The sequence below is a fragment of the Varroa destructor genome, unplaced genomic scaffold (assembly GCF_002443255.2).
Source record: "Varroa destructor unplaced genomic scaffold, Vdes_3.0 BEIS01000004.1, whole genome shotgun sequence".
In the NCBI taxonomy this organism is placed as follows: Eukaryota; Metazoa; Arthropoda; class Arachnida; order Mesostigmata; family Varroidae; genus Varroa; species Varroa destructor.
In genome coordinates this window covers 41,379,926-41,399,328 of record NW_019211457.1, presented here as the reverse complement: position 1 = coordinate 41,399,328, position 19,403 = coordinate 41,379,926, and the positions used below count along the sequence as shown (strand labels likewise).

Here is a 19,403-nt window from a genome sequence, read left to right as displayed (position 1 = left end):
GCTATCATATTCAATTTTTTTTATCGAGTGCTTCTTTTTAAAGAAAGTTTTGTAAATTTGCTAAGTGCTAGCCACCGACTGGCCGTTTTAATGGATGAAGCCAATCAACTTTAGACGAACTTACGCCATTAAAATACGAAGACTTACGTCGCTGCTTAATATAGGGGCCCTCGATACAGCTTCTTCCATTTAAGCTGCAATTGCAGAAATTTGATGTACTCTTGTATCATCATCAGATTGTCCCTCTTCGCTATCAATTACTACGCCATTTGTCTATAAGCCTCTTCAAAAAAATATTGTTTTCATTCAACTATTGGCTATTATCTCTAAATATGTGCTTACCGTTTTACGCTGTGATAATCAACATTTCGTTCCACCTGAAAAACGACGGTCAGACTCTGACTGGTGTTCCCGATAGACAGAGGGGACAGAGAGCATGTGACACAAATCGTTGTGCCCTCCATTAGAGTAACCTAATGCGTTAGGCAGTTTCTCATTGAGTTAATTTTTTTTTAGCTCAAATGTAGGATCATTAAGCCGGCGGCTAACAACTACTTCTCGAAGGCAAAAAAAAGACGTACGAAATATCAACAAATCCATTTTAGAGTTGGATGACAAATTACATGCCTCTACTGTATTCTCAAACCTTATTGTTCAAACCCTCAGATATATCGGCAAACTTAAAGAAAACATCATGCAGTTTAATTCTTAGAAAGCCTTTTAGATTTCTCGCCATATTTCTGTTGTGTCTCTGTCAAAGTATACATGATACCGTCTGGCTTCTGCGAGGGTGCGGTCTGAAGATCTGGTATGCCAAAAGAAGGCTACTTCCGATAAAAAAATACATTACCGGACCTTGTTGATGGTCTTTATATCAACAAGGCGAATACACAGAAATGCTTGTGTTATCAATAACTATGTATATAGCTTTTGTTCTTGTTAGAATTAATTAAAGGAAAACGATCTTTCATAAGATCCGTGTCATTTAGAGCTCGGTACAAATTACTAGTTGCTAGCTAATACCTAAATCCTACGAAAAACTCTAAAATAATAACACGCACGCTAATTGATGCTAAATTAAAGTGTTTATATTTCCACCGTTTGTTTTCATATATTATTACCCTTGATAGACATAACCTAGCGATCATTCGACATCATTTCAATTAATTTCTATATGATCTTTATTATAATACAAGTATCCTTTCTGCTGTTTCCCTTCACTCCAGTTCTGTTTGGTTCGAACCTTTTTTTATTTACATATTGCGTTACAGCAGCCGTTCGCTTTACCTTCGAATCCTTACCCCCTCCCCCCTTCCTCTTTTGACCGCAATGCTATGATCATTTCCTGCGACCGAACGCGTGACGAGCTTTACTTGATAAATCTCTCCAATAAAAACCAGCCCAGAGATGCTCCACTATTATGTCCTAAGTAGTCGTTTTTCTAGTGGTGATGTTGTCGTCGATGATTCGTGCATTGAGATATCCTGATCAGATTTATTTGGCCTTCGTTCCTATGCAGCTTTCGTTACTAAAGTTGGAGTGCGGAGGATCCCAACTTTCCCTTAATCAGACAATCTGGTCCCGAACAAAAGTCTACTGAAGTACATTGAAACTCCACTTCTGAATTGGCACATTCGTCCGGAATATATTATTCACAGTTTGAATTTGTTTATGTGAAAGGCTAAAATGAGGACGCGAACTTCGGCAGATTGCTATTGTAATTACGTACTATTTTAGTTACGTACAGATCGATTCTGCTCAGAACCATTTCTATTTCTACGATGCTACCATATAGCAAGTCTTGTGATTATGGGAAAAAAAATTCTATCTTATGGAATACTTTCTTTTTAGACGTCAACTAGAGCCACTTCGGCGGTATTTATACACTTTATTCTTCCAACTCATTTGCGTTCGTTAGCAAATTTTTCTTCGTACAATTTGTCAACAACGAATTGTAGACGCGTATAAACATAAATAGAGAATTCATGACTTTACCTTATATTATTATAGCCGTTATTTTCGTAATAACCGCTTCCTCATGCCGCATCGTATGGGTGCACGTGCACGGACTGGTATTGAGCAATGATGCGTACAACTTATTTCCCCATTAAATTAGCCGTTGTAATTTTTACGATGACTTTTGTTGTCATTGGGAGTAGTTCTGCACCGGGAGCACCATCGAGAGTATTTGGCGAAAACATGACCACGAACAGATACGGAGGCAACTGAATGCGATCAATGCATAACGGAGAACCATTTCAGTAATTACAAATCACTACAACGATCTCGAATTTAGATTAGTTATTAATAATAAGAATTTAGCTTAGTTAATAATAAGAAAGCAAGATTTATGCAATGTAAGATGTGTAGTTTTTCTAGACAGATGTTATTGTTGACGGCCAATCGTACGAGAAGATCGAACAAAAAACAACTCGTACACCATGGTCTAATGGAAGTATATCTGCAGCTTACGGGAATAGGTACGTACATACTGCTATGCTTAATCTAACTGGTTTACCAAAATATCAGTAAGATTTTCTCAATAACTGGTTGCTATATGTTTTTATCGTACACGTATCAAACATGTGTGATGGCTTTCATAAAACTTATGACGAATTCCGTTTCACATCAACAACTTGCATAGGAAAAAATTCACGTATCTCATCTTTTCTGTCACGGTCAACCGCAAGCTATTGGTGTAATATTCCTAGAACCTCTAAATATCATAGTTGTAACTCAAACGATACCCCAAACTTGTATAAGCACAACGTATCTTCAAGGATTGATAACATAAACGTTTGAAACTGTAAGTTTTCCCGGCATTGTTACCTCTTTACTACAAGAGAAGCCGGATATTATGTCACGCAATTTATTTTGCCGTCCTATCCTTTAGCCTCATCATAGAATCAACGTCCTTTAATTCCATCATACCTTTTCTAACATCTACTGAGAGTATATATATATATATATATATATATATATATATATATATATATATATATGCTTTTCATTTCCTCACTAACTGACACGGACCCGGGACATTGGGAACCGTTTTCTTTTTCATAGCTCTTCTATCATAGTAATAACATAGCTTTGACCGTCATCCAGTTAGTCAGAGACATTTGGTGACCACCGTGGCCCCACTGGTCGGCGGTGGCTTAATCCCATCATAGGGGAGATAATGGGCGCCGATGTCTTCACCTTCTCGCTAACCATCGTCCTGCACTCTTATAGTACTAGCTGCTGCTGACATAATGCTTCTTCTATCATAGTAATAACATAGCTTTGACCGTCATCCAGTTAGTCAGAGACATTTGGTGACCACCGTGGCCCCACTGGTCGGCGGTGGCTTAATCCCATCATAGGGGAGATAATGGGCGCCGATGTCTTCACCTTCTCGCTAACCATCGTCCTGCACTCTTATAGTACTAGCTGCTGCTGACATAATGCTTCATCCCCCCCCCCCCCCCCCTGCCATCTTGTTCTTCTACTACACCAGTAACATCCAATAGAGTTCATATATATTTTACCCCACTACGCCTCCACCTAACCGTGTAGCATTTCAGTTAGGCTTAGCAGCGTCCCACAGTAATTCAGCTCTTAAGAAAGTAATGGGAATAAACGTCTTGGTCTTAATGTGTTTTCTCAGAACGCGGCATTGCTTTCCGTGGTCATTGCATTAATGGCGTTGCATATTGTTTAGCAGCGGCCGAACTTAGACGCTTGCGCATAACATCTTCTTTATCTTATTCTTTGTCCCATAATGGTCACTATAGTCATGTGATTATGATCTTCAGTTCTCATAGATTTTGACGCAGTAGCTCTTGAAATGCACGCCTATTGTTATCTTTGAACAGATCACCGAAATCAGGCAGGCTAGATATGCTCGCTTGTTAGTGCTCTGCTCAAATCGATCATACCTATTACATCATAACTGTATAGTACTAGCCGTGGTCAACAAATGGACTAATCATGAATCGAGTTTCACCCATGCACAGTAAGGAAACAAGAATATATGCAGGTGGCTTAAGTTCACTTGTTTCGTTCCCTTCCATCGGAAAGCAAAACTTTATCGTACTAGGTACATATTTAATGGAATCATAATACTCTGCTGTAGGCAGCCCGCGGTTATGTTTCTCATCTATAGAAACTTGTTTGCCGTCGCTATTTTGGCGTGCTTCATTCTCGCATCTCTTACCTAGAAACACGTCAAAAAGTTCTACCACTATATCCTCTTCTGTAAATTTATGTAAATTTATCTTTATAGATAGATGCTCATATATTGGGGATAAACTGATGGCTAACTAAATCACTTTGCAGCTGGGCGTCGGTGATGTAGACGAGAAATACGTGTTCCCTCGAAAGGACATGACAAACACGTCCGATAGGGCAACACCTCTGCCTCCTTCTTGGAAGGCTTTTTTAGGGTACTTCGGGTCTTCTCATTTTTACCGCACTTCCTCTTGCTTTGTACAAGGTACTTTTTGCCACATGTTATTTTTTGTGTGTGGGTGGAGGGTGCTTATCTGTGTTTGTATTTTTGGAGCGTCCTATTTAAGAATATGTTTATCTCTGCTACCTGCGCTATGTTCGGACGGTAGAGCGGCGCCGTACATCGAGTGTAGTTGTTTGCGTATCAAATAGAGCAAAACGAGTTTCAAGATCCAATTGCCCCGTCTGTTGTCTCTCGACAACTCTCTGTTGTACAGCAACTCGATTTGCCGGTCTGCTTTGAGTCGCTGGTGTATCAGCAGTTTCGGACGGGATCCTGCAAAACAGGCCGGTGCACAACCGACTAATTGGACCTTTACCTTGAGCCTATACCAAACGTGCTAACCATTTATAATGGCGGAGTTACGCTGTCTTTATTAGTGGCACAGTTTCTACTATTAGCACATAATTGCTACCAGAACCCGTCTTCTGCCATTTGATAGGAGCCGTTAAGTACAAGGCAAAATAGGGTCGATTCTTTTTCTTGTTCGCCCAGCCTCTGTCGATTCACATACTTTTAGGTCAGAGCCAACTAGGCCACTAACTCAATGTCGGATAATGAAAATCCGGAGCTGCTTGGCCTACACGCCGATAACGGGTCTATATTCAACCTATCTGCCTATTTCTCTTGATCATCACGATGTAGAGAAAGACATCGAAGCTTAATGCTTGATGTCACTTCTTTCTCCCTACATTTCTATCTTCCACAAGCATATATATATATATATATATATGTATGTACGTACGTCATATCGTGCCTCCTTGTCATCGCACTTGTATGGAAAAAAAACTCCTATTGCAAGGGAATCTTTACTTCAGACCAAGTTTGCGAGGTCAGTCATCATCTGCACCGAAGAGGCTCCGTTTCGCCTTCACGTCGTCCATCATTTACAAATGATTTCGCTTGTAGATAATAGGGAAGTTTAAGGGCAGACCACTGTATGGTAATGTTGTACCGGTCTCAGTGAAAATGTATGCCAACGGCTAGTAATGCCCAGCGACATGATGCGCTCTCTGTTAGTCTTCTGTCCGAATGGGTCTTTAAATACAATTTATCCATTATTATCCAACATCTAAATATCACATTCTCAAGCGCCGAATCAATATCATTATTGAAAGGAGATCTTATCGCGTAATCAGTCTATGTATTCCTGCTATTTTGAGAAATCCGCCTAACTGTTTATCGAGTTGATTAACAAATCAGCCATATTTTAAGCGAGTGAAATTTTACATCGTCTACATTGTCTTCAAGACTCGAGCAATATTTAAGTATGCGTATTCTTTAGGATTGACGTTAGTACTGCAATCATATGCTATTCTTTATCTCATTATAGATAAAGAGCACAAATAAATATCAATACTTTTTGTTGACTTAGATATATATATATATATATATATATACGGATACTATGAAAAATAGGATTCGAGTGCGGTATGCAGAAGCAGGATGGATCAGCTAAGAGGTTTTGTACGTTGTCGCGGATACAAAGCCATCATCCGTACCATTGACGGCATCGTTAACTAACGATATTTTACTTGCGATAGCTTGCAATATCATTTTCCATATTTTAGTTATTTGGTGTAATTCTTTACAGCAATGATAATAATCATTATATTTGATCGTTTGTGTCGTGTGTTACGTTGTATAGCGTTTTTGTTTGTATTAAATTACTCTGCTTTCCGTTAGACGATGATGGTGTAGATGATGTCGTCGCCTTTTTTGTGTTTGTCTCCGTACGCCATATGTTGCTTCCTTGACATCTTTTTCTCGTGCTCAATTATAACTATAATCGTTTGCTATCTGAGCACATTTAGTTGAAAATATTCTTTCAGAACCGCCTGTCAAGCTCTATCATTCTAATTCTATATCTCTTATTTCTATACTGCTACCGCACTAGTTTTAAGGTAACTCAAAGTTGGATATCTTTTTCTGCCTCATTTAATTCATATCCTTCGGCCTGTCATCGAAAATAGAGCAACTAGTATCATTATTCCTATTATGCAGAGATAAGTGTTTTATGGTTGTACTTTTATACATCTCCTCCTTCGCATTTATGTATATTTTTTTTTTTTCTCTATGTATACATTATATTCCCAAATCATCTTACTGTGATGTCATGCTCGTTCCTTGTTATTTGGCTATCGTTGTTATTATTTAAATACTACATAGTTATAGGATTCACTCTATATTTTTTAGGACTTTATGGTCAATAACGTGACTTATGTTTTGGCATAGAGTGAACTGTGAAGTATCACCTTCCGTTTCTTTATCGAGTGTGGCACCGTTCAGTCGCCCTTGCAGCGAAAATGAATACTGCCAGAGATGTCTGAATGCTGACGAAGGCCGTTTAGGATCTAAGAACGTTGGGCTTATTCACGTATGCTGTACGTTCTGACAAAAAAGATAAGGGTATAATCTAGCCCGATAGAATGGTCTCATCAGTGCATACGCTACGATACGGTACAACCGGTATAGGTTGTATTTCTAGTAATGTGCTACGGACGTGTGACCCCATTGGGGCATATCTAATAGTTAGACGTAAGAGTAGCACTTCATATTTGTTTGCTGTCTCTATTTTCCTTTCTGCGTTGAATTGACAAGAATTGTTGTTCTTGATGTTCACCGCTGGCCAACTCCCATAAAAAGTGATCGTTTACAGCTAGAGTCAACCCATATATATAGGTTGCGGATCCATATATCTCCGCAAAGCGCTTCTGTCAATCACTACGACAGCTATCTTCTCTTTCAATCGAGTTGCATCATCGAGTACGTGGTTAAAAATTCGACATCTGAGTAGTTCTTTGTTTTCTTTCCTGGTGATGTTCTCTTGATCTTCGCAGGGCTGAAGGTACTTGTACTATTCATAGCCAGAGCTAGCTACTTTATCGTTGTTGTTCGACACCGGATGTTGGTCTAAGTGTGAGAATTGAGCTTGCTTACTTCCGACTTCAGCTTATTCATGTTGATGCAGTAGTCCATAGACACGGTAGATGCTCTAGGCAGGAAGCGAAATACTTTTCTAATACTCATGAGATTTCAAATAGATCTAAACAGCTTCCTAGGCAAGCGCCTGTGGCTACTTCGATTTCGCCTAACTGTCTAGCGTCTGATACGGGTGAGATCTTTTTACTGCTATGTTTACGAGGTGGCGTTCTTTTCAGATCACGTGAACTGATCGTTTCTTTCAACTTGCCGAAAAGCATCACGCTTGGCGCCAAAAACTAAGGTTGCCAGAGAACGAATACAATGTCCGCCACTTTAGCTGTGTTTTAGCCATTTTAGCCGTTGTTGTTGTCTTGGTATCGTTTTTAGCGAAAAAAGCATTAATGGGGCTTTAGCTTTTCACTCGATGTATTATGGTTGAAAAAATCTTGCAGGAGATCGTTATCCGACATGAGGACACTTCTATTGTTCACAGGTGCTTCTCTACACATATGTTATATCTATAGTTTAGCTAACTGCTCATTTGCAATACTATCTACTATTGAACAAGGCTGACTACCAAGGATAGCTTTGCCTTCGAACGTTAGAGAAAAAGCTTATATATATATATATATATATATGTATATATAAAGTACGACATATAAGTTAGAACGGGTTTTGGCGGACTGTTTATCGTAATGGGCATGCGTTCACTTGGTAGTGTTGGTAACAAGCAAAAGTTAGTTCTGGGTTTTGGATTCAAGCAGTAAACTTATCATAGCCATAAGAAAACAGTCCGCCGTTTTTGCAATTTGAACAAATTATTATTTCGAACGAAGTCAGCTCTTATCCGATTTTTTGCGCTCGGCGAACCCGACGAAAAAGCTTTTTTGGCCGAATACGGTGCATGCGATTTCTGAAAGAATCGAGGAAGGTTTCTATAAGGGAAGCTAAAAAATTGTCAAGGTTTATGTTTAAAAGGCTAAAAATTATAAAAATGGCTTACAAAGTCACTTTTGATACATTTTAAGTTTGATAAAGAAACTAACGGTCGTCGTTTCGAAGGGGATCAATTCGCAATTGAATCCTTCACATAAACTGACTGTTAGTTGGTTTCGAGATTCTCTGCTCCGTTTTGCACTTCTGAGACATTTTGACCGTTTTGAACTATTGCACTTTTAGGACTTTTGGCCTGTTATCATCCAAAAATTTAATCTCGCTGGAATTTTTTTTATACGTGACGTACGAGTTTATACGACTTTAACGAATTTACACCCACTAATATAGCTTGATGCATGGTAATTTGAAAATGAATAGTGTATGGTCCAGGTCCTGAATTGAAGCTCTAACCGTAGTAGATGGTGGTTCTAGCAAATACGAATGAACGTCAGGACTCCTATACTTCCACTACAAACAAAAAATGTGATTAAAATATTTGTTCTTGTTTGGGAAACGAAGCCCAAAAAGTTCCAATTTAACAGACATACTGACACGTGTATTTATACATAACCTAGCGCTCGTCCTTGACCAGTGTGCCCTTCTTTTCGCCCTTTTGGTACAACTCAATTCGAAAGCGGTAGCTGATATTTTCACAAAGAAGGAAAACCGAGAGAGTGCAAACTGAGGGACGTTGACTCGTCTTCGTTTAAGTAACCAAACCATTTTAGGCTGATTCTAGCACCCTTCAAACCTCTATCTTTAACAAAATATATATTGAATCTTGGTAAATTAATTACGACCGACTGCAAGCTGTACCGGCTTTACTACACGAAATCATTTGTGCCAGGTGAGGTGAGCGGTTCAGCTAATGGCGAGCGAGGTTTCTCCAGGCTGAATTGATCCTCCGTTGTTTTCCGGTAGACCGGGTTATCGAAGTTCATCGATTGTAGATGGCGCGCCTTATTCACACGGCGATACACTAACAGTGAGGCCTAGAGACGACAGAAAAAGTCAATCTTTTAATCGTAATGATGTATTTCGCAGTCGTAATACAGTGTGTAATAGGACAGAAAAGATAACTTGTATCAAAAAAAAACGTCTTTTAGCGCACACGCCTACTATAATAAGCACGCGCTACAGCCTTTTTGCTGCACTTACAAAGGATATCCGTAAGGATAAACTAACAGTTGCATAATATAGTACTTTCTGCTCTCCTTACAGTGTTTCTCTTCGGCAACAAAGAAAGTAACAATTCAAATGACTACACCATACCGTGGCCGCAATCAGGGCTAGAAGTGACAGCGCCGCGATAATGACGCTGGCGATTCCGCCGCCATTTTCGGCTACCCGCTGCTCTCCGTGATCATCATGGTTTGGCCGCGGCGTTGTCATCTTAGGTTTGGGTACTTCTTTTGAAAGTTCCACACATCTAATGCCGTCGTTCGCTAATTGGTAGCCGTCGACACAGAGACAAGTATACTGCGGCGATCCCGCCGAAATTGACGGTGCAGCAAGGCAGAGCTGGTCGCAGGTATGATTCGCGCACCTGTCAGGCCCTGCGGGTTGACGCAATTCGTGATACACGACTAAATCTAGTGGAATCGGTGCCTTCAACACCACAGTGTAATTTTCGCCTGTCAAATTGAACGAAATATTGTATTCATGTCAATTTATGCAAAGGTGATTTGCCGAGTTCCAGAGCATCAGCTAATTCCAACACAAATAAAGTATTGCGTGTGATTTTTTTGTTGATTTTTAATTAAGAGACCAATATCATTCAGACACTACTGTTTTATGCCTTATTGAAAGTGACTCAAATTAAAACGTAGTCAACACAGCTTTCATTATACAGCGGCGACAAATATTATTTAGAATAATTGTGGACTCACCGTTAAATTTGTTGATTTTAAATATTTTTTCCATGTGCCAGTCTGACCAGAAAAGCCAATCTTCAAAGACGTCGATAGCAAACGGGTGCAAGAACACGTCACGAGACGTTAATATTGATTTGCGATCGCCTCCGTTCATATCACATCTAGCAACAAGATGCAATTTAGCGTCAATCCAATACAGCCTGCAGAGAAAAAAAAAAAACAGTTAACCAAATCGATGGTGTAGAGAAACCTCTTCTTTTGCGTCTAACTGTAGATAAATTACCTTCTAAGATCGTCTTCAGAGTATTAAGTGGTTCGGAACACGTATCGCACACCCATGTGTATCTATCGTCATGTCCCTGTTACTATTAATTTCACAGGTGAGTCAGTATGACTGATTAGATAATACCTGTTGGAAGATAAATCTATAGAAATCGACGAAAGATATACTGGGCAGAAGGACAATGTGTTCCTTCTGTGGTCTAAACAGGTGATCTGAATTCCATTCGTTCGTTAGTCCACCGTCAAAGTCGTAGCTCGTTACAATATTGGTTCAGTACTTAATCAATCAAGTATACATTATTTTGGCTAGTTTATTATGATGGCCACGTTACAGTCTTACTTTTTGTCATGTCTATCTATTGCGAGCCCGTTTGGCCATTCGATGTCCGTGTCCACCAGCGTGGTCCGATGAGTCCCATCCATTCCAGCCTTTTCAATTCGTCCGACCCCCCAGTCCGCCCAGAAAATCCAGCCCGTCAAAGGGTCCACAGCGATTGCCCGTGGTTCCTGGAGATGCGATCTAAATAATGTCTTCACGTTTCTCCCGTCTAGGAGTTCTGCTACGGAAATTACGTCTCGACCTAATTGTATTGAAGTCACAGAAATAACGAGTCGTCTCCATGAACTAGCGGGTCGGTGATGGATCGAAGCAGCGAGGCAGGTATCGAAAACGACACAATTTCGATTCTGGGAATATTGCCTGAATCGAACTATCTATTCAAAGTTAAGCCGATAATGGAAAAAGAAGATAGATGCAAGTGGGCATAGAATTTCGATAGAAAACAACATGGTGTAACATTTGTTGACAGAATCAAATATCGTTGAATAGAATCTTCTAGACGAATTTTTAGCACGTCCAGGGTTGCTAAGATTCGTACGCGTATGTTAGGACGGCGAACGAAGCCGGTTAGTTCTTTGTTGCTGATCCTGACCCTAGTCTTAAACATTTCTGACTATATATAGGTACTAGTTGTTATTAGGGTAAATAGTGCAGATAGCAATAATATAATGCTGTGCTCGCAACGATTAGTAAGGCTTGTGACTCAGAACTTACATGTGTCCGTCCAGTAGACCTTGTTATGGATCCAGTCGACTGCTATTCCATCAATATTACTATCTACAGTACTATCTTTGCGTCCAATAATGACAGTCGAAATATTGTTGGACATCTTAGCCCTAGAGATCTGTCCCAATGTTGAATCAGCCCAGACGACGGTTTCCGTCCGAAACACGTAATCCACCGCCATCGCTGATCTCGTTCCAGAAATCACCTCCCGATACTCGTTCGAAACGAGATCAACGACTCGAACGTCGTGTCTGAGGACAAACAGTTTGTCGTAAAGCACTTTTACGCATACTCCGAGATGCTGTACTATTAGTCTTAAATGCACTATATTCCCTTTTCGGATATGCAATCGCTATTAAAATAGGGAAATTTCTCTGATCTATTTTTGGGTCCATGGAACGCATCCGGCGCCTCAACGGGACAAGTGAAAATGTATTCAAAGAATCATATTGCGCATTACCTGTTGGCAAAAAGGAGCTTTGGATTTTTGCCCTGAGCTCGACAATATCCTGTGCCGGGTTCAAGAATATAGTCGGGTGAGCAACTGCATTTGTATCCACCTTTCGTATTGTTGCAGAACTGACTGCAGATTCCGGGAACTTCGATACATTCGTCGATGTCCACACAGGAGCGATTGTCGTTGCTGAGCCTAAAACCGTGACGCGAACATTCACAGCGGAAGCCGATCTTTAGGTCAACACAGTGATCCTGACAGCTTCCATTGTCAATAGCGCATTCGTTTGTGTTACATGCATTGGACTCATCTTCATTTTCGCCGCAATCGTTTCGGCCATCGCAGACAGATTTCAGTGGAACACAGTGGTTATTACCACAGTCGAACTCGGTTGATGAGTTACACGGCCTATGAGCTATCGTTATATCTGGAAATAAAAACCAGAAACCAGACGAAAGCCAACATTGCTTTGGGTCGCAACAACATAACCAGAGATACGCTCATTCGAAAGCCGTCAGCACGCTATGTAATTCTGAATAAATTTTACTAACATTCACTGACTGATATATCGATTGAAGGAACATTATCATGTTATTAGGGCAAGCATAAAGATAAGACGCACTTAATAACTTACTTTGGCATTTCTGATGCTCATCGGATCCATCAGCGCAATCCTCTATGCCGTTGCACTCCAATTTGCCAGCAACACACTCGCCAGCGTCACATCGAAAATGGTCGTCTTGACACTTAAAGGTGCAATTTTTCTCATCGGATGCATCGCGGCAGTCGGGGTCACCATCGCAGCGCCAATTAGACTTGATACAGTCACTTTCATCATCGCAATGAAATTCGTTTGCTTCACACGTGACGTTCTTGGCATAGGTGGACGCTTTACAGTTTGCTTCATCCGAACCGTCACCACAATCATCTCGACCGTCACAAAGCCAACTGAAATTTCCCAATGATACATACATCTGCTCAACTTAAAGCAAGTTCCTCTCGTAACGTCATAAAACTCATGTATAGAAGGTTATGTAGGAGTTTGATGTACTTTTGCTCACTGATTTCATGTTCGATATTCAGAAGTTGAGTAAACTGTAATTAACCAAAAAAAGGTTAACGTTAACAGTTGAAATCCAAGTTATAAAGCCTGATGCGACATGAAACGATCTGGTTGAGTAAATGTTCATGACCCATAGTGATGGACTTCATCACATAAAATAACTGCCTGTCACAGTCTGAGATAAAAATCATAATCTATTTCCCTAATCGATGTCAGAGCACATTTTTCAAGTAATCAGACGTAGCGCTCCCGTTCACCCTGAGCTTAGTCCAGCAGAAGTCGAATCGATCTCATAGCTATCGCAGCACATCAGGCAGGTTTTTAACATTGAGAAATTGCATAAATTTACGCCTTAGTTCATATCTTACCAATGCTAATTTCACAGGTGCATGGACTAGCGTTTCCGCCGCACCCCATTTTGCCCCATACGGCAAACGTTGCCATGCAACAGACAAAAAATACCCACCGCACCCTCCACGTAATGTGCAGGAAAGAAAAGAGTGCGAGTAAAAATAGGGATGTTGAAACCACAAAAATGGCTTCGTTCATAGTTCGACCTGTGCCCACAGGCATCTGATGAAAGATAAGCTCTGCGAGTGAACATATATATATATATCGTAGACAGACGGCAAAGTGGTTTAGCCCTCTCAGGTATCTTGTTCCCATCACTTTCCGTCCTCTTTTTTTAATACATACACTACTCTTTTTTTGTGCCCTTACTTTCGATCTATTGCTGTCTTTCTTATTCGATCCTTTCGTAGTCGTGCACGCGGTGAGGGCGCGGTTAAGGTATACAGAGACGCAATTTCGATAGGCATGCTTATAGGTGCAAGGGCTGCCGTGCGCCGCGTGTTAACCTATTAAGCCTGGACGACCAAAGCTTGCTAACGCTCAGTTGCGTAGGTAATGTATAATCAGTAGGCGCTTGCACGCTACGTTTATTCGTGATCGATCTGTTGGCACAGGCAGCAGCTGGAACACCAACAGCGGCAGCAGTAGTAGCACCTAGAGCTTCTACCTAGCAGCACCTCATCCAGCACGTTTTTCATTTAGTAAAGCTATGGACGGAAGCCAAGATGTCACTGGAACGGTGACGACATATGCAATACGAGAGTGAAAAGCTTACTCGCCACGGCACATTTGGCGTGGATGACACCGAGTGCCCTTCGATTGCCTGAAAACTGCTTGCCACACGTGAGAGAAACAAGCGACACTGCATCCATAGAAGCTTTTGTTGCGCGTATTAGAGGATATCGGTGATACTGATATTTCAACTAGAGTTTTATTTTTACGTAACAGATAGAAAAATGATTGCGTACTCTGGTTAGAAGGCAGAGACGATTCTCCGTAGATTTTTTTAACAAATGATAACGAATAACAAAGATTTTTTAACAAATAAACAAACAAACAAAAAAGGGCGATTGGAAACCCCGTCCATGCCTGTTGTCGTAATACATCTGAAGGTTATACTGTACACAGGACCTCAATAGAGGCGCGTCAAAATCTTAAATGTATGCTCAGCCACCCTTGAGCTGAGGTTTAGAATATTTTGATGAAGTGAGAAACAATGAATGGCAATATCCATCGTTTACTCGAAGAAGGAGACACTTTGAATAACAGCGTTGCGAGTGATTTTTGTATCCCTTTATTTTGTCATTATATGCTATTTCGGCGGTCGCTGTTAAGTTGATGCTAGCATAATCAGTGCCACTTCGCGAGCATCGTGGATCGACGGAAAAATAAGCCCCTTGAGCTCAAACATCGCCTATGCAACAAACGTATGCTATTCTCATTGACTGGTTCATGTACGAACGTATGATGGCCTAATTTGGTTTCCATGGGTCATAGCGGATCCGCACGACAGGACTCGGCGCTATATTTCCATAGCCGATCGGACGGAAAAGTTGTGATCGTCCTTTTATGGCGCTCGTAAACGGTCCAGCGACATATAGGATAGATCAGCGGCCGCGCCGGCAGTTGCAACGGCCTTAAAGGGCAGGCTATTTTATCCTTATAGCACAGAACGGATCGGTAACGAGCTCAATAATGGTGGAACTTTTCCCGGCGGCAATACCTTTGGGGTGGCGTCCTGTAAACATGGCCGTCTTTGGGGACCCTACGGAAAATCGGCCAATCGCTGAGACAGTTCGGTGGCTTGACGGCCTTCCTTACGTAAACGTTGTACAATCGATATATTTGAATAAATCCGTCTTATGTGGCGATTATCCTTAGGGTACATCGCACGGGGTTAGATATAGTTCGTTCTCCTATTCGTGTATCCCATGTGGCGCTGGCGAACCATAGCCAAACTAGACGAGAACAACGGCAGCAGACGTAATCTGGTTCAGAGCTATAGTACTACATCCTTGAAGCTAGCGTAAGGACAGTATCATTACAAATCGAACTGATAGACCAAGTTTAGCTCATAGAGTTGTCGAAAAAAATACAAATTAAATACTTTCAGTGTAAGTACTGTCCTATGTTCTATGCTCCTATATTCGGATATGCATAACTCAAAAGAATGACACCGAGGGCTATATATCTTGGTTAGAATAAAAACACTAATTTTTTCAGGTTAAAACAGATTGTCTTGGATCGCATTCAACATGCTACAAATGAAAGTATAAACACATTACACAAATGTTCACAAATATCGAAACAGTAAAGGAAATAGAAAAACATTTGGCCCATATTTGCACAAACCTGGATACGTGTGGTCTCCTGTTATATTAATCGATAATGCAGTTTCTACTGCAGTGTTATAAGGTCTGCCCTATCAGCTTTTCATTCTAGTCATTGATATGCCCTTACATTTGAGAGATACACTTCCCGTTCGCACACGTGAACTCGTGCTGAGTGCACGGTCTGGGTTTACAGCCGTGTTCATCCGAAGAATCGTCGCAATCTTCGTCACCGTCACAGACCCAATGTTGGCTCACGCATCCGCCGCTTAAACAACGAAACTCCTCCGGCGAACAGCTTGGCATATCTACACAAATCCAATATGATCCAATAAACGAAATAAGTAACATATTATGATTATTGTTAGATAGAAAAAAAGCAAGTAGCTAGAACGACACACAGTCTGTTGCGAAATCATTTGTTCACATTGAGAAAAAACAGAGGATTTCTGTCAACGCTTAACAATTCTAGTTGATTTGATAGAATTGATAGAGGACTTCGTACCCACACAGATAGCAAAGGAATTGTGCTGAGCAAACACGTAATTCTCTCTTGCTCGGTTTTGAGTACAAAGATCTTTTATGTCTTCCTACATTCTATGATCGCGTGAGATTTACTCTCCTGTGCAATGGCTTCGATGAGACTCTACGAACGAAACTCGTTCTTTGTTGCGCTAACTTTTGCAAGTGGCTTAGACGTTAGTGTATAGATGGTTACGTGTTTGTAGTGATTGCCAGCAAACGTGGTTCCTTCTTTTACGTTTTCATATTACACTATGAAAGGTTATGAGTTCCCAGCTAAAAGAGCACGAGATAGGGAACTTTGAAATTGTAATAAGATAGCCAATGGCACGTATCCTGCGATCTTGAGCGGGTGGCAATTGTCTAAATATTAGACGGAGCGTGTGTGTATACACATTGTATAAGACGACTATTGCCTAATGGACCAAATTGATTGATCGATCGATCGATTGATGCTTTATCAATGACTCAACAACGGGATACGTTCTTCTTCACGCTAAACGATATTCGCAAATGTGGATAGATGTTAGGCGACGCAAAAACTGAGGCCGAAGCTCAAGGCTATTCGAATTATGGGAAGTCGGTGTGTTTTGGCTCATTTAGTGAAGCTAAAAGGTGATGACAAAATTTCCGCACAGCATCGTGCGTGCTAAAGCATTTTGTCAATACGAGAAAAAATAGGCCCACTTTGCTTATACCGAACACTTTAGTTATACTGAAACCAAGTAATTCCATCTGATACATATGTCCTTGGCAAATTTCGGTGAATACCTTATTCGGATTTATAGAACGAACACGGTTTATCTAGAGTTATCAATATAGTGGCTTTGTCACTGCTGTCCAAGCTGGCCATAATGACCTCGGTTAGTAGTGTTCTTACTTTGTTAGAATACTCTTATTTAATTTAGCTAGCGAGCATTATTTCGAAACAGATAATAAATCTCACTTTTGATTCGTTTTACAAATAATTGTCCGATAATTAATTTATTACTCAAATTATTTTTACTCACCGCATCCACTTTCATCAGATCCATCGATGCAGTCTGTACGTCCATCGCATCGAAGACTGGCCTGTATGCAACGACCCGGGGAATGTTTACATGCAAATTGGCCCATTTCACATGTGTGTGTTGCTATAAGTGAAAATGGCAAACGAACGTAAGCAAATTCGCTAATGTCGCAATGTTAAATCGTCAAATACACTATAGATAATTAATTTTCCTAAGTACCCATGACAAAGAAGGTATTTGAGTTAATACATTAAACTGGAACATTTAAGTAGTAAGTCTGGTCGCAAAGGGCGAGCAAAAAGTCCCAGCTGGCTATTAAGAAGCGGAGTGTAGATATTTTAGCTTTGATGGCACTACCGGAGCGTTGCACTATAGTCATTACGGTATCGTTTGGCCTCAGTTACTGGATTTTGTTTTTTTGCCTACGATGATTTCAGATATGAGCATGGAAGCTTCGAGAAACGGTGACATCAACAGTTCCTTATTTTTTCTTGTTTTCATTTAGCTTTATCTGTACGTTTACCGTGCCGAACGCATTTGAAGTGTGGAGGATTGATGAATGACGCTTCATTTTAACTGCTCGCTAATGTTTACATCCGACTACAGAGTTCACGTTGTGCTGTCTCCTTCAGTAACTTAACCAACGCATCTAAATCTATGCAGTCTCGGTATCTCCAGAGCTTCTCCATGCAAAATCCTATGCAGAGAACGGAACGTCGGAGCTCAATGGAGCCTTATCAACCCACAATTGCTCGTAGGAAAATCTATACAAAAATGTTTCGCATAAGGCTTATGGGCTTGTGGGAGGGCTGTCATTAATGTGAGCGTGGCTTCATCAGCTCTCACTCTACGCAGCTCGTATTCGGGTATGAAATGCGCTACACCATAAGTAGGCTATAGGTGTACATTGCTCTAGGCAGTATCATTATTCCTGTCTAGCTTCCTTTCTTCCTTTCTCTCTCTCTCTCTCTCTCCCCCTCTCTCTCTCTCGCTTGCTCTTCACCAAACTGCGTACCCTACTTCCACCGCTTTCGACACCCCCGAGGACAGGGGCAGAAGAGGTTGTCATGTGCCTCTTCTGCCCTTGTGCCTAACTTTTGCTCCTTTATCCTTTCCATCCGGAGCAAGTTGCAATAGTAACAGCGGAGCGCCATAGGTTTTTTACACGCATTAAAATATCCCTTTGGTAGCCGTCGAGCTTTTTCTCTCTTTAGCTTGTCTATTTTGTTGGATATTCATTCTTCAACGATAGACCGACGTTTTCAAAGACAAGGTATCGTTAGGCGTAGGCAAGTTTCCCTGCAAAGGTGATGCACCACGGCGGCCTCCAGCGGCTCGCCGCTGTCATTTTTCGACGCCACGTACGACAACGCCGGGCCTCGTGAGACGCGTAATGATGAAGGCTCACTACGGTTAGCAACTGTTTCAGCCTGATAATATCAAACAGGATTACATCGCTGTACCAGCTTAACCCCCGACTAGGGTTTGATGCATTTTTTAAATTCTAAAGCAAGCGTGTTCACGCATCTTAGGATGGATGGACACTATGCCTTCATCGTACCTGGGTGCAGTGGCGCGATTGACCGGCGCTGGGTGCACAACTAAGCTTCAGGCACGCCGCAGGGAATCGTAGCCTCATACGGCTGCTGCTTATCGCCCGCGATTCTTCACATATCAAAAAGAGGAAGCGAAACAGAAGAAGAACAGTTGGAAAGACTCTAGATCCACACAAATGAGACTTCATTTTGAACAAACGCAGAAAGGTGAAATTCGTTTGCTCTCAACGGAGATTTTACATTAGTGTACTGCTGTTGAAAAGACGTTAATAGAAATGAACGGCCAACGTGACGTGTATGCTAGAATGATGGACAAAAAGTATATAGTTAAGACTGGCAATAATGGAAAATGGATTTATACATGCTGGCCGAACTCTTCTGCCAACTCACTATCGATTTAGTTGGTCGTTAGATGAACGTCAAGCGATGCCCTAACAAAATAGCAGTTATTGTCTCAATTTTTAAGCGGTGATATCAAGCTGCAATGCTTTATCTATTATAGATAAATCAATAAATACGACACTCTCTGAACAACTGCCTGG

General features: G+C 41.0%; 1 protein-coding gene across 7 annotated transcripts in view; it reads right to left on the bottom strand.

Annotated features, from left to right (window-relative positions):
- Window positions 1-1,063: 1,063 nt before the first annotated feature.
- The window catches only part of LOC111248599 (low-density lipoprotein receptor-related protein 8-like), a 40,429-nt gene continuing 22,089 nt past the window's right edge, over window positions 1,064-19,403 (bottom strand). For 6 of the 7 annotated variants that reach the window (XM_022801175.2, XM_022801177.2, XM_022801173.2 and 3 more), the window contains 9 exons: window positions 17,306-17,428; window positions 15,904-16,081; window positions 12,664-12,977; window positions 12,036-12,456; window positions 11,564-11,826; window positions 10,850-11,090; window positions 10,243-10,427; window positions 9,626-9,987; window positions 1,064-9,345 (listed from right to left, as the gene is read on the bottom strand). In XM_022801175.2, coding sequence (XP_022656910.1) covers window positions 9,178-9,345; window positions 9,626-9,987; window positions 10,243-10,427; window positions 10,850-11,090; window positions 11,564-11,826; window positions 12,036-12,456; window positions 12,664-12,977; window positions 15,904-16,081; window positions 17,306-17,428 — 2,255 coding nt within the window. In that variant the 3' untranslated portion in view covers window positions 1,064-9,177. The remainder of the gene's footprint in view (window positions 9,346-9,625; window positions 9,988-10,242; window positions 10,428-10,849; window positions 11,091-11,563; window positions 11,827-12,035; window positions 12,457-12,663; window positions 12,978-15,903; window positions 16,082-17,305; window positions 17,429-19,403) is intronic. The other variant, XM_086988250.1, reaches the window with a different exon arrangement.